At 54.3% G+C, this 15,445-nt stretch overlaps 1 protein-coding gene across 1 annotated transcript; it reads right to left on the reverse strand.

Annotated features, from left to right (window-relative positions):
- Positions 1–2,233: 2,233 nt before the first annotated feature.
- On the reverse strand, positions 2,234–14,481 carry LOC108634724. Its single transcript, XM_018044917.1, has 5 exons — positions 14,391–14,481; positions 12,932–13,074; positions 6,073–6,202; positions 4,042–4,233; positions 2,234–2,691 (listed from the first exon to the last, which is right to left on the reverse strand). The coding sequence occupies exons 1-5, from the start codon at positions 14,479–14,481 to the stop codon at positions 2,474–2,476; spliced, it is 774 nt and encodes a 257-aa protein (XP_017900406.1). The 3' UTR covers positions 2,234–2,473.
- Between the last annotated feature and the right edge of the window lie 964 nt (positions 14,482–15,445).

Genomic DNA, 15,445 nt, shown 5'->3' on the forward strand with positions numbered 1-15,445 from the left:
CAGGTTCCTGGGGGACTGGAATTCAGCCCCTCCTCCATCCCTCTCCTCCCTGACTGGGCTGGCCCAGGTCCCCCACAGCCTCCCAGGTGGTATCTAAGGCCCACCTGGGCTTGCTGGGCTCCCTGGAGGTATGGACTGGCTCTGACAGAGCTATTGGGAAGGGGTGGTGAGACCCTGCTTGCTGGGATCCTTCTGTGGTTTCTCAGATGTGAGCCTCCTGCCACTTCTGAGCCACTTTCCCTTTCTGTCCCTGCTGGCCTAACTGCATCCTCATCAGTGGGCCAGATGACTCAGGCCTGATACCTCATGGAGACCTAATTCCCCTGCCGTTGGATTTCAGGTCCTGGCTCTCCCATCCCCCTAGAATTCTTGGGAGGCCCCCATGGCCCCTCCCACACCCTTCCCAGAGTGAAGGTGCTGGTGCAGAGCAGCACACCCCACCTCGGAGGCTCCCCTTCACCTCAACCTCACCCTGAGCTCAGCAGAAGTGAGCTGACCAGCCAGTAGAGGGCAGCACATGCCTGGTTTCCAAGCCTGCCATCTGGAGGACTTGGAGGGGAGGCATCCATGGCCTTGAAGTCTAGGGCTCGGACACCATGGGTGACAGCCACTCAAGATGCACTTGACCTGCCACCTCCTGCTCCTTCTCTTGACAAGGCCTTGACCTCAAATCTCTAGGTCTTGGCACCACAAAATGGATGCAGATGTTCCATTTGTGCGGGGTTTGCTCTATGCCAGATTATTGGGGGTGGAGCCCCCTACACCAGGCCCTGGGACCAAAACCCAGTCCCTCTCCCTAAAGCATCTTTCTTAGATGAGATGAGTCCTGAGTGCTGAGGACAGGAGCTCAGTCTCTCTGGCTCCAGCTTCTTCAGAGGGACCCTGTGTTCTGAATCTAAGAAGGGTGTGTGGAGTGAGATACAAATCAGAATTAGGAAAGGGGGAGAGGGTCAGTTGTGGCCCAGCTTTCCCCCATGGGGCTGCAAGATACTGTCTTAATCCGCCACCATCCTCCAGGCTCCTCCCTCCTCTTCTCTGGACTGACCTTAGTTTTGCTCCTGTTCCATTCCCGCATTCTTCCCTGTTATCACCAACCAGCACTGAGTAAGGTCACGTGCTTCATTACGATCCTTCTTGACAAGGACTCCTATTTTCCATGTCAGTGCCCTTTTCCCTGACCTTTGACCCCTACCGCATCCCACCCCTTCAACACGGTCATATCCTATGGAGTTACCTGCTGAAGTTGAGAACAGTCTGATTCTCGTGACGGGTCCAACACCATGGTAATTCCCGAGCCCACCCTCCCCACCTCTGCAACCTCATCCCCAGCATGCTGAAGGTATGCACCGTGCCCTCCAGAGTTAGTCAGTGGGGCCAGGACGTCCTCGGTCACAGCCGGTGACACTGCTTTCCTGGAAAGCATCGGAGTCAATTCTACCACCTTGACCGTTGCCTCATCCACATGGGGCCCCCTGCTTGGCTTTATAAGAATGAGAGCCATCCAGGGTCTTTTTCTGCTTTTCTTCCTTTGAGGAGATAGAGGCCACAATGTTTTTGTCGGTGGTGATTTTGTTCATTACTGTCTGCATTTTTTTGCAAAATTTACCCTCTCCCCATAAGATGCTGTGCTGCCAGCAGCGGGGGGAGGAGCCCAAAGGAGCATGGGATTGCTGTACTCTGGTCCCATCACCCTCTACTCTCTCTCCCCCTGTTCCAGTGTTTCCTTGGGTTTCCGTCTCCAAACCTGAGCGGTAAAGGATGGGGGGAAAGAGGAGTTTCTCATTGCACCAAGAAGCACTGCTTCCAGGGCTGCAGCTCTGAAAAACCTCTGCCACCTTCTCAGGCCTGGTTGCTCACAGCCCCGGAAGCAATGCCGGCAGAGGGCAAGCCTTCCACTTGCGGCTTCTGGCAGCTGCACCACAGGGGTGGAAGCCTGGAGTTGGGCTCTGAAGGCTTAATTTCTACCCTGACTTTTCCACTGACGATTTGAGAAGGCTCCACGTGGAAAGGCCCACAAAGCCTCTGTAACCCTTCAAGTCCATAGATGGAGACGTGGGGCCAACAGAGGTAGGACCCTGCCTGCCCACTGCTGCTCCCTGGGAGGGGGCTGCCTGCGCAGATCAGGACACACAGCTTCCCAGCAGGAGAGTTTCCCCTCTGATGCGAGGGTTCTCCGACCCACAGACAAGATGCCATGGTCCTCAGCTCTCTCCCCGATGCCCGCCTTCCAGGAGTTGTCTCCCGGCCGGCCGTGGAATCAGGACCTCTGCACAGGGCCACTGCTCTGGTCCACGAGGCCAGGCTCCCTCCTCTCTGTGCCGAGCTATGCTGGCTGGTGAGAGCAGCTCCACCCAAAGGGTCCTGGTTATGCGAGTCCTCTGTCCCCGGGAGGTGGAGGGGGCGATGCGGAGGAGCAGAGGGGCAAAGACAAGTGGGGACAACAGCAGCAGGGTCAGAAGAGGGTGGCAGCATCTCAGACCACAGCCGAGGAGGAGGATGGGGACGCCGAGGAGGCGGCCGAAGAGGACGCCGAGGACGGACTATTCCAGAACAGCCAGCGCCGCTTGGGCTGCCGCTTCAGGTGCAGATAGTCCTCCTTCTCGCGCTCCTTCCGGGCCCGCTGGTAGTGGTCTTCCTCCTTCAGGTACCAGACGGGTGGCCACCGGTGTTTCTCGAAATACTGCTGGTTTTCTGGGGCAGAACGACAGTAGGGCTGGGTGAGGAAGGTGCAGGAGGAGGGGCAGAGGGACTCCCACCCCTGCCCCACTGCCCTGGAACACGCCTCTGGTCCTCCTAGGCCCACATGCCAACCCCTGGGGACCAGAAGAGGAAGCCCTGACTTCACTTAGCCCCCAAAGAGAGTCAGCTGCCCAGGGAGTGGAGCCGACGGTCCACACTAGGGAAAGGCATTTCCACTTGCGTTTTTCTTCAAGTCAGAGGGAAGATCCTATCAAGGCTCGGAGAATAAAGCAGGCTGCGACAAGGGAGGAGGGAGAAATGGCGAGAAGAGCTGTGGGCAAGAAGATGCTCGGCCTGGCTGGGGGGACAGCAGATGCAGCTGGCAGAGCTGAGGTTCTGAGAGGGGAGGTGCGGGGGGTGGGGCTGTGCAGGAGGTCAGATGGCAGGGAAGGCTAGGCTGAGGGCTTTGGACTTGTTCTAGAAGGTGTGTGGGCTCCACGGAAGTTTGGGACCAGGGCAGTGAGGCAGTTGGAGCTGTGCTTTGGAAAGAAAATGCTAGAAGGGTGACGAGGAGAGAGCAGGAGTGGGAGAACTGGTGGAGCGCTGGCGGGAGGAGGGTCACAGCAACGCAGACGGTGCCCCGTGAAGGCCACGCGGGGGAGGCCAGCCACACCTCTCCCTGGATCCCATGGGTCCCGGATCCCTGGACTCCTGTCAGGCCCCCGGACCTGAGACATCAATTAAGCAGAGACCAAGCGGCAGGGACCCCAGAGGATACCCAGATCTGTGTTGTCCAAGCTGTGACTTGTGCCCGTTCCTAGGTTATGAACTTAATGTCATGAGTCATGAACAGTATTAAAAACAGATGATAAATTTTTCACTATGTGGACTAGGTCACAAGATAAAATGTAATTCTTGATAACCTAGAGGGGTGGAATGTGGGAATGGGAGGGAGGCTCAAGTGGGAGCGGATATATGTATAATTATGGCTGATTTGTATTGTTGTTTGATAAGAAAACAACCAACACTGTAAAAGTTAACAAACAAACAAAAATGTATTTTTTATTGTGGAGTTTGGTCCACAAACATCTGAAAAAATACCACCTCTAGTCTGACTCAACCTGTGAAAAGCAGAAGCTCAGAGGGGCAGAATGAATTGCCCAAGGTCTCCGGCGGGCAAGGGCAGGGAGGCTGCCCTCCACATCAGCTCTTTTTCCAGGACCCCCTCCGCTGGGCTGGGTGCATGTTTGCAGGCTACGCCCCACCCACAGGGGTCTTTGGCAGCCTCTGGGCGCCCTGGGGTCAGGTCAGAGGCTTGGACCCAAGGAGAGGGAGGTGACAAATGCCGCTGGGGATGCTCACCTGGGGACATGGCCTTCATGTCTCGGGGGAACTTGCGACACACGTTGTTGTAGTTGGTGCAGATGTGGTGAAGACACCAGTCAGCCAACTGGGACGCACAGTGGAACTGGGAACAGACAGGAGCATGTCTGTGCTGGGACCCCTGGGCCAAGGTCTGCACACAGATGTCTACTTTTGCCTTCAGAGCCAGAGCTTTGGCACAGGTGGGCAAAGGCCCTGAGTCACAAAGAACCCACCTCGAGAGGCAAGGCCACACAAAACCATGACGGAATGACATACATGATGAACCTGGCACATCTTGTCATTCCAGAGCATCAGAAAGCTCCTCTGGAGACTCCGCAGCCAACTTGAAGAGATTTCTACAGGTTAAAGGAGCAGTAGAGTATCTGAGTTTCCATAAAGCTAATTGCAGTGATTTAAAACCGACAGCTGCAATCAAAATTGCCGGAGAAACATCAATAACCTCAGATATGCAGATGGCACCACCCTTATGGCAGAAAGCGAAGAAGAACGAAAGAACCTCTTGATGAAAGTGAAAGAGGAGAGTGAACAAGTTGGCTTAAAACTCAACATTCCGAAAACTAAGATCGTGGCATCTGGTCCCATCACTTCATGGCAAACATGTGGGGAAACAATGGAAATACTGAGAGACTTTATTTTGGGGGGCTCCAAAATCACTGCAGATGGTGACTGATGCCGTGAAATTAGCAGATGCCTGCTCCTTGGAAGAAAAGCTATGACCAACCTAGACAGCATATTAAAAAGAGGAGAGATTACTTTACCAACAAAGGTCCATCTGGTTGAAGCTATGGTTTTCCCAGTAGTCATGTATGGGTGAGAGAGTTGGACTGTGAAGAAAGCTGAGTGCTGAAGAATCGATGCTTTTGAACTGTGGTGTTGGAGAAGACTCTTGAGAGTCCCTTGGGCTGCAAGGAGATCCAACCAGTCCATTCTAAAGGAGATCAGCCCTGGGTGTTCTTTGGAGGGAATGATGCTAAAGCTGAAGCTCCAGTATTTTGGCCACCTCATGAGAAGAGGTGACTCATTAGAAAAGACTCTGATGCTGGGAGAGATTGGGGGCAGGAAGAGAAAGGGATGACAGAGAATGAGATGGCTGGGTGGCATTACCAACTCGATGGATGTGAGTTCACACTTCTGAGTGAACTCCAGGAGATTTGATGGACAGGGAGGCCTGGCGTGCTACAATGCATGGGGTCACAAAGAGTTGGACACGACTGAGCCACTGAACTGAACTGAAGAAACAACAATTGAAAGAAAAACTTTCCAAAATTTTGAACAATTTTGGATGAAGGAATATCTTTTCTTTAAGTTGAGGTATTGTTGATTTACAATAATTTGTTTGTTTAAGGTGTACAGCAAAGTGATTCAGTGATTCAGCCTCTCAGGTGCTTCCTTGGACAAAATTCATTCCCTTTGGGAGACCCGTGAGCCGTGCCCTCAACTCAGAACAGCTAAGAATCCTGAATACGCAAAGCAGCATGTGGTGGTGCTTGAGGGGGTTTTTAGACTGAATAAATTATTCTAACATGATACGAGAACCAAACCCAGAGGTCAAGAGAAGATCTCCTAACCTATCTTCAAACAGGAGGCCCTGCTCCCTTGAATGTGGGTGGGTGAAACAGCGCTTGGGAAGGGAAGAGGTGTGTCATGAATATTTTGCCTGCAGAGGACAAAGTGGTGTGTAGAGAGGATGTGCAGGCCCGTCCCAGGACACTGAGCACAGGGACACAGTGACTGGACTCTCAGCCCTGCTCTTGGGGCATGGCACTGTCTCCACCGCTGACACAGGGGGAACAGCTCACAGGTGTCCTGGAGAGTATGGTCACAGGATCTGGACCTGGCCAATCGGTGTGTTCTATCCCCCCTGGCCACCGTGATTGGCTCAGGACTGGTGCGGTGACCAATCGGGGCCCAGGGCCGGGCCTCACGCTGGAATCAAGGGAAGAGGGGCTCGCCTTCTGCCAGAAGGGGTGGGGCTGGGTGAGGTCAGGCTCCAGCAGTGCGAGGGGCGTGAGGTCAGCCTGGGGCAGTTGGTGACCTTCCTGAGCCCATCAGGGCAGAGCTGCTGGCCTGAGAATGAGGGTGCTGCTGAGCCCAGGGGTTGAGAGCGCTGGTTCCTGCTGTGGTCCCGGAGCTCCACCTGAAACCAGAGGGAAGCCGACTGTCTGAGAGTCCTCTCCTGCTTGTCTGTCAGCTTGTTTGAACCACACTGGGTGTTCTGTCCAGCTGGCTAAGTGGAGCCCCTGGAAATGCAGCTGTGTGGGTTTTGGCTGGCTTTAGGGAAGAAATGCCAGATGACACTTGGAGACTCCAGTTTAATCAGGATTCAGGTCATAGCTCTTGAAAATGAAGTGAAAGTCCCTCATTTGTGTATGATTCTTGTGACCCCATAGGCTATACAGTTCATGGAATTCTCCAGGCCAGAATACTGGAGTGGGTAGCCTTTCCCTTCTCCAGGGGATCTTCCTAGTCCACAGATTGAACCCAGGTCTCTTGCAAAGCAGGCAGATTCTTTACTAGCTGAGCCACAAGAGAAGCCAATGAATACTGGAGTGGGTAGCCTGTCCCTTCTGCAATAGATCAGGATCAGGATTCCCAACCCAGGATTCAGACCTGGGACTCCTGCATGGCAAGAGGATTCTTTACCAGCTGAGCTATCAGGGAAGCCCAGTATCTCTTAAGGCCAGCTATTCATTGATGTCTCTTAAGGCCAGCTATTAATTGTAGGATTACCCTAATTAAGGTAGCAACCTGCTAAGGTAGCAATCGATGTCTTTTCTAGAGGACAAAACTGGGGCTCAAAGCAGGGGGTAACAGGTAACACAGCTACAGCAAGGAAGTGTGTACCTAGACAAAATCCCCAGATCCTGCTGTTAGAACTCAGGGAAACCATATGGTGTGGCTCGTCCATGTGACAGGGGGTAAGGCACCCAGCCCACACTGGATGCTGTGGGGACCTGACTTGCTAACTGCCTTCTGGCAGCTCTGAGACTCACAAAAGCAATTGGCACTGAAGAGAGGAAGGACACCTCCCTTCATCCGCCCCACCAGCACCCTCCGGGCACTCCCACACCCTGCCCCCTTTCTCTTGCTTTGTGAGGGAATAAGAGTCACACTCATGTGACCACATTGGCTGTCCACTGTTCACAAGCTACCTACTGGAGCTGCTACAGGAAAGGCCACGAGCCTTTGCCCCTGAGTACCTCTCTTTCCTTTGCACCGTGGGAGCCCTCCTCCACACCTGCACACCAGAGGCCTTTTCTGAGACCTGTAGGGACCCTCCCTCAGTTTGCAACAGGTTGCATCCATCGCTGTCCTTTCAATGCCTCCCTTGAAGCTCAGCTCATGAGCTCCTTTGTCTGCATCATGGCCCACCTGGCTGCCACGGGAGGGACAGAGCTGACAATGAATCCAAAGCTCGGATCTCACAGCCGGGAATCTTTGTAGAAAGGACCTGATTATTCACGCTGTAGAGGCTGTAGTAGGTTCCAGGTCTCTGTAACCAGGGCTTGGGCCAAAGTGACTCCACAGCTGTTTTAATGCCTGGGGAGGGTTCTGGCTATAGTGGGGGTGGGGTGAGTCTCCTGAGATTCTGAAGGCTCCCTGTGTGCAGGTTCATGGTGCAGAGAGAAGAGAAGGCAGAGTCCTTCCCTGGAGGTGGTCACAGCTCATGGATGAGCCAGACAGGCAGGCAGGGCACGATAGCACCTGAGATGCCTTCATGAGTGAATGGTGTGGGGGCAGAGGAAGAGAATCAGGTCTGCTCCCTTATGTGGTGCCCAGGGCAGGTTGTCACCAGAGTAAGCACTTACTATGGTGATGACCGTCACTGCTGTCTGCAAAGGGTTTACGTTGGTGTGTGTCTGTGTCTGAGCAGTCAGGCCACCTCTAAACGACACAGGCCATGGGCATTGCCTCTCCTTAGAACGTGATATGTTTCGTCTCTTCCTTCCTGAACATTCATTGCCAAGAGGGTTTTGGGGCCACATGGATGTTGGGTGTTTCTCTAGCTTTGTCTCAGGAGGAATGATTTTCTGGTTGTTGGTGTGATTTGTTTTCCCAGCTCCCTTTCTTGGCTTATTTTGTGAATTTGTTTCTGCCAGAGGAAGAGCTTAGGAACTGCCTTCTGGCTGATGTGCGACACTTACCGCAGCAACGCCGACCTGGATATCCTGATCACATTTGCCAAAAGGGCTTTGTTTGCAGAAGACATCTTGAAAGTACCTACACTGTCCTTTCAGATACCCAAAGGCTATTTGAAATGAAATAAAAAACAAGAATTCTCAAGTTGACTCTTCCAATATGTGGGGAGTCAGAAAAATCCCCTGGAGAAGGGAAACACTACCCACTCCAGTATTCTGGCCTAGACAATTCCTCGGAGTGTATAGGCCATGGGGTCGCAAAGAATCAGACAAAATCGGATGACTGAACAACAACAGCAATGAAGTTTCATCATTTGTCAAACAGATACCAACAGTATTTGCACGACTGTGTGCATGTTCAGTTGCTCATTCGTGTCCAGCTCTTTGCAGCCCTGTGGCCTGTAGCACTCAAGATCCTCTATCCGTGGAATTTTTCAGGCAAGAATACTGAAATGGATTGCCATTTCCTCCTCCAGGGGATCTTCCCCACCCAGGGATTGAACCCAGGTCTCCTGCATTTCAAAATCTACATTGGCTGGCAGGTTCTTTTCTGCTGAGCCATCTGGGAAACAAGTCATTACATCACTGGGTTATTCTAAAGTACTTAACTTAGAGTCTGGCACTCGTGAAATTCTCACTGGTGATGTGAACATTCAGGCATATATCATTATTGCTCATATGATAATGGAATGGCCATGCTCACCAAGGAGAAAGAAGAGACTTTCCAAGTCCAGTTAAATCCTTCTCCACACGTATCTTCTTTAAAACTTCTGAATTTGAAATAAACATCAAGCATAAAGACATTGGTTATGGCCACCAGGAAAGATCCAGTTGTACTAAGAAGTGAGGAGGCTTCTTCCAGTTCCAACATGCATGTTTTGTTTCCCCAGCACCACCCAGCACTTCTGTGACAGCAGCTGGGTTTCCTGCAACTTAAGTCAGCGTGGACACTGCCTATCAGGGGGTAGTTCCAAACCCCACAGGTTAAAGGCCCAGCCCTACAAGACTCTCCTCCCACTCCAGCCATCTTTTGCAAGCCCAGATTGTCACCTGCACTCTGACCCACTGGCTACCGGTTCAGAGGTTCTAATGACTTTGGGTTCTATTAATTTGTCGAGTGGTCACGGAACTCAGAGAAACATGTTGCCTAGTAGATCACAGCCTTATTGTAAAAGGTAATAAACTCAGGAACAGCAGATGGAGGGGGATACATAGGACAGGGTGTGTCGGGGGGAGGCACGGAACTTCACTCTCTCCGAGCCTCACTTTCCCCAAATCTGCATGTGTTCCTCAAGCCAGAAGCTGTCCAGACCCTGTTTGGGGGTTTTTATGGAGGAGTCATCACACCAGCACAATTGATTCAGTCACTGGCTGTTGTGATTGCTTCAACCAGAAGCGCTTCGGGCTTTCCCAAACATGGTCAGGGGAGGGGTGGGGCGGGGGAGGGACCGGAAATTCCAATCTTCTAACCATGTGCTTAGATACCCTGGAAGGCAGCGCCCCTCTTTGGAAAGGAGGCACTCTCTGAAAAGTCACCTCATTCACCTAACAAGAGTCACCTTGACTGCTCTCCCCACTTAGGTAATTCCCAGAGTTTTAGGAGCTTTGTGCCAGGACCGGGGGCAAAGACCAAACATGTATTTCTTCTTATTAATACAAATCACAAGGTCACAGTGACCCCAAATTTCAGTGATAATTTGGTTCAATAGCCTTAAAAGTTTTTCAGCAGTTGATTGGACCTTTTTAAAAAAAAATTCTGGGGCCACACCTCCAGGCATGCGGTGATCTTAGTTCCCCAACCAGGGATTGAACCCACACTCCCTGCATTGGAAGGCAGAGTGTTAACCGCTGGACCACCAGGGAAGTCTCTGATTGGGCCCTTTATAGGTGAAACTGTTATTGGCATCAACTAAATGGATCACAATTTCCAAAAGCTGGAGCTGAGCATGAGCCATCTGCCTGTGGTGTCTTCAGATCGTTACCGACTTTTCCATGGCCCCTGCAACCCCGAGCTTTCCCCTGAGATGAGTCAGGCCCCAGGAAGCCTGTTGCCTGCCCCTGCTCGAGACCAGAGTCTATTCAGGGGCCGCAGGTGACAGGCAGCATGCGGGGTGTGTGCGGGTCCACACCAGCCTGATTAGTGGAGAGATGTCAGGGATGACTCATTCCCGGATGTGCTCTGATTACAAGAAGTGGAAGGTTTGGGGAACAAGATACCTCGGAGAGAGCCCAGCCACACTACCTTGCCCACTGTGAAACCAAATTGGAGCTTATGCATGCTTCCCCAGGGAGAAAGAAATCCATGGACTCCATTGGATACTCAAACAATGACCCCCAAAAGATGAAGAGTCTTAAAGTGGGATTTCTCAGCCTTGGTGTTGTTGGCATTTAATATCTTGCAGCATTCATAAATGCAACTGAAAATGTCCCCAGATGTCACCAGTGTCCCCCGGGCCCAAACATGAGGGCCAGCTGGACAGGCTGGACCAGGAGCAGGAATGAAGGAAATGAAAGTTGCTCAGTCGTGTCTAACTCTTGGCAACCCATGGGCTATAGAGTCGATGGAATTCTCCAGGCCAGAATACTGGAGTGGGTAGCCTTTCCCTTCACCAGGGGATTGTACCAACGCAGGGATCGAAGCCAGGTCTCCTGCATTGCAGGCAGATTCTTTACCCACTGAGCTCCAAGGGAGGCCCCAGGAGAGCCCAGGAGCAGGGGTGGGGGGATGGAAAAGGACAGTGAAGCAAGAGGAATGGGGGCAGATAAGCACGTCTGCCCTCCTGAAATGTCTGCTGGCCCGGTTATGACTGGGCAGGGTGTGGAGGTCACAGGGGCTCAGAGGTGTGTGACCCCCTTTGCTCCCCCTGGGCCAGCAGGTGTGTGAGGCTGAGCAGCTCTGAGGCAACATGGGCTTTGAGCCCCACACTGATGGGGCCCGTGTGTGCAGCGTGAGCCTTTCCCGCGAGTCAGGAGGTTTATTGTTGAGAAGACATCCCGTGATGACCAGGGGAAGACTGGCCTGGCTGAGGTAGCGGTCGATTGGTGGATCTTAGGGGCACAGATCATTGAGTGTCCCAGGTGGGGCTTCTGATACCGACGACCACAAACTGGGGTGGCAGGAGGCTTAAAACAACACTAATCAATTGTCTCCCAGTTCTGGGGGCCAGAAGTCTAAAGTCAAGGGTCAGCAGGACCGGGCCCCCCGCCCTGGGCTCTGGAGGAGCGTCACTCCCAGCTCTTCCAGTTTCTGGGGCTCCAGGTGTTCCTGGGTTTGTGGCCACATCTCTCCAGCCTCCGCTTCCTCCTCACATGGCCTCCTCGTCTCTGTGTGTCTCTCCTCCACTGATCAGAAGGAGGGGATGAGGCCCACCTCGTGCCAGACGCTCTCCCTCCCGGGGGGGCATGTCTGTCACCTAAGCAGACAGACTCAGCCTGGAACCAGCCTTCCAGCTCACACCCACGCGGGACCCCGGTGCCAACAGGAAGAGCAGGCAGGATCCAGGGCTGCCAAGAATGCACCCGGTCATTAGGGACTGACCAGGCATCACGTGCCTTGAACACATTCAGGGAGAACACGACCTCTCCCACAGAGCGGCCCTGGCATCAGAGGCCCTCCGAGTGGTGGTATTATCCTTAGAGCTGAGGAAGCTGAGGGCTCAGGGGGGAAGTTGACCAGTCCCCTGTGGTGGTCAGAAGTCCAACCCAGGCTTCCCAGCGGGGCTCCGCGGCTTCCTGGCCCGGCGGTGCTCAGAAGCCGTCCTGTGTGTCCCTGCCGTGTACACACGCTCCCCACAGCTCCTGCTGGACCGTGAGCCAGTTGAGGTGCACACACAGGATGCCGTGGAGGCCTGCCCACCACCCTCAGGCCTGAGACTTGGCACTCCTACTTCCCTGATGGCAGTGACGGGGCCCTGTGGGGTGGGCAGCAACTGTGGGGTCAGGGTGGGCTGGGGAGGTGTGCTGCCTGGGAGCCCTCTGAGGGGAGCTAAGCACCCCAGGCTTGGCCTCATTGAGGCCAACCTTCCAACATCCTAGGAGGCTGCCCTTCAGCGGAGACGGATGATTGTGACGTACAACACGCCGGCTCAGGCAGCCGTGGGGACGAAGAGGGGCCCTTGGCATCCTCGACCACCAGGAATCCTCCACGGAGACGTTGTTGCTTGTTCTGTGATTCCCTTCTTCCTTCTAAAAGGAAAGTGCCGGGAACAACTGTGGTGAGGTCGCTGTTCCTGTGAGTTGAGCCGGGAGTGGAGGTTTAAACCTGTCCAGTCTGTGCTGGGCGAGCCTCCCCCTCCCCTCCCCAGGTCACTCTTCTGGGCCTCCTTGGCTCTTTAGAAACTTAAAGGTATGACATTTGTTATTTCTTGTGTTTGTCCAGCGTTTGGCGGTGGTCCATTGCAAGGGCCCTGACCCTGTCGTCTCCCCGAGCCCCTTGGCCCTTTCCACGCCCACGCCAAGGCTCGAGGCCCCTGCGGTTCTGTGACCTCCAGACTTCCCACCCGAGGGGCCAGTCCGGATAGAAGCCACCGCTCCGGGGCGTCCTGCTGGGGGAGGGGACCAGCATCTTATGGGTTCTTCCTGCCAGGAGCAGACTGCTGTCAGGCCAGGCAGCAGGGTTTAAAACATCCTATATGTGTAAGAACGAGGACATCCCATACATCCACCGAGTCCCACGACCCTTTCGCAATCCTGCCAGATGTTTTTCTTGGAAGGACCCTGTCACTCACGTAAACAGCGGAGCGTGTTTTCCCAGGGATGTGGCCCAGGCACTGCTTCTTGACCAGCATCGAGAGAAATCTCCACGGACTTGGAGGATTATACTTTGGGTCTTTGCGTGTGGCTGAACAGAGCCAGTAGAAATAAACAGGATCTGCAACAGGAAAGAAGGGCTTGGTCATATGGGGCCATCCATGGTCATTCCCACTGCCCCATGTGGTCAGCCCCACGCCCAGGAGCCCCCAGGCTGGAGGCGTTGCTGCCTCTTGGGTTTCGGTGCCTGAGGGCTTCCTATGGTAGGGGAAGCGGCTTCCAGCTTCTTTGCAAAGAGAGTCTGTGCAGGGGTGGTCTTAGCGGCCTCAAGGTCGTGGAAAGGTGGCATAGCCCAGGTCACGGGGTTGGGCGGGGGTACTGAGAGCACCAAGATCTCCCCCAAACTGTGAAGCAAGTCACGTGTGCAAAGATTTGCGGAGGAGCAATAGAGGGTCTCAGAGAGGCTGAGTCACTGGCCAGAGACAACACAGCAGCAGACCGGGACTGCGACCCCGGTCGTTTAAACCACGGCTCCCTCCTGGGCCCATCTGACCTGCCCCTTGAGGGCAGCAGGAAGATCTGGGCTCCCCTGGCCTGAGCGCCCATGCCTGCCTCCCCTCGTCCGGGCTGGGATGTGTCCATTCCCAAACCCATGCGCTGTTTCCCCCGCCCTGGGCCTTCATGTCAGGCTCCAGGCTCCCTGCAGGTGAGCCCCACGCCCACCAGCACACCTTGGAGCCCTGCTCATCTGTTCCCTGTGCCCGAGTGTCCTGATCCTAACTGTCTTCTTGAGGCAGCCTTAGGACTGAAGTCGTGGAGCCCTGCTTCTTCGAAGCTGCCTAGCACCAAGCCCAGTGAGGCTCTGCCCGGTGGCCTCATGACCAGCATGGTGGGCTGAGTGGTGGCCCCGAAAGCCATCCATCCTTCTGCAGCCTGCAAAGGTGACCTTATGCCGATGAAAGGTCTCGGCAGATGGAAATAAGTTACTGACCTCTGCACCAGGTCACCCGGGACGCATGTGGACCCTAAATCCAATGGCAGGTGTGCTTGGAAGAGAAGAGGGAGTGATCTGAAGCACAGAGCCACCCAGGGGAGAAGGTTTGTGCAGATGGACGCAGAGGTCGGGGTGATGTGGCCACAAGCCCAGGGAGGTCTAGGGTCCCCCAAGAGCTGGACCAGGCCAGAGGGACCCTCCCCTGGAGCCTCTGGAGGGAGCTGAGCCCTGCCCGCACCTTGATCACAGGTTTCTGACTCCAGAACTGGGGGCGAATGAGTTTGTGTTAAAGCTGTCCAGTCTGTGGCCAGTGGCTGCAGCCACCCCTGGACACTGAGAGTGAACTTGCCAGCTCCAAGGTGAGAACAGTGGCAGGACCAGCCCCCTGCCCCCCACACACAGACACACAAACTTGTCATGAGGTTAAATGAGTTAATACGCACAGAGGCCTGAATCAGGGACTGACACTTGGATCTCAGCCCCCTTCACCTCTTCCTCCTCGTTGTCATCACTGTCATTGTTAGGGGCCTTCATCCACTCATTCAGTGGACACACAGTGCTCCTGCACGGCCCTGATGTGGGCAGGGGAGCCAACTGAGCTGGGAGGCTCTGCACAGGACTCACCCTGCCTGCTGGGCCCCATGGACAAGGCCTGTGCAATGACACGGAGGCCCCGGGAGAGGCTGGATATCTGGTCGTGGGAGTCACATGGGCCTCAGCATCAGAAGTGGAGGGGTGAGCCGGGTTCATCCACGGGGGTGCAGCCCTTCACTCAAAGTGGGGGAAGAACGCCTCCCTGTGTCCGGGAGGCTCCCCTTGCCCTGGTGGGCTGCGGGCACAACCTTGGATGACCAGGAGTCTGAATCTCAGTAGGGGCCGAGGCTGGCACTGAGTGAATCTTCAGTGAGGTATTTTCCTTGAAAACCATCCTAAGTGACTTTGGCTCCATTGCTTTTTGTCAGAAACCGAGAACTTTGTACACTCCAAGGGTGGTGACTGGATGTGGAGCCCAGCACAGACCCGAGTGCGTCCTGCCCTGAGTCCCGAGGGCCGGCCACACCACCCCCTTCCATGGCCTGGCTTTCTTCTGCCAGGACCTTCAGAATGGTGGAAAGGCAAGTGTGGCCTCAAGCTGGGGGGCCAGCTCTGGGGGTCCCCTTGGGACATCTGGTGGACCATAGTCCCCACTGCCGTCGGGCAGCTCTGTCTCAGGGATGTCGTGTTTCTTTGCTTTTGTGTGTGATGCAGCACCCAGGGGCGATTGGGAAGTCTGCTGGTGTTACAGGCTCCTGCCTTCAATGGGGAAACATTATTGCTGCGTTGACGCTGCTCACTCGATGCTGGGAATCTGTTAAACACAAATGGCAAGGGGAACAGAGAAAAACACAAAAGAAAAATGGAGAGTTGCTTGGTTGCTTCAGGTCTCACCTGTGATTAAGAGTGTACAGCCTGCATATGAACCCGAGTTCCCACACCTGCCAGCTATAAGGTGCCAGGC

The sequence above is a fragment of the Capra hircus genome, unplaced genomic scaffold (genome assembly GCF_001704415.2).
Source record: "Capra hircus breed San Clemente unplaced genomic scaffold, ASM170441v1, whole genome shotgun sequence".
NCBI lineage: Eukaryota > Metazoa > Chordata > Mammalia > Artiodactyla > Bovidae > Capra > Capra hircus.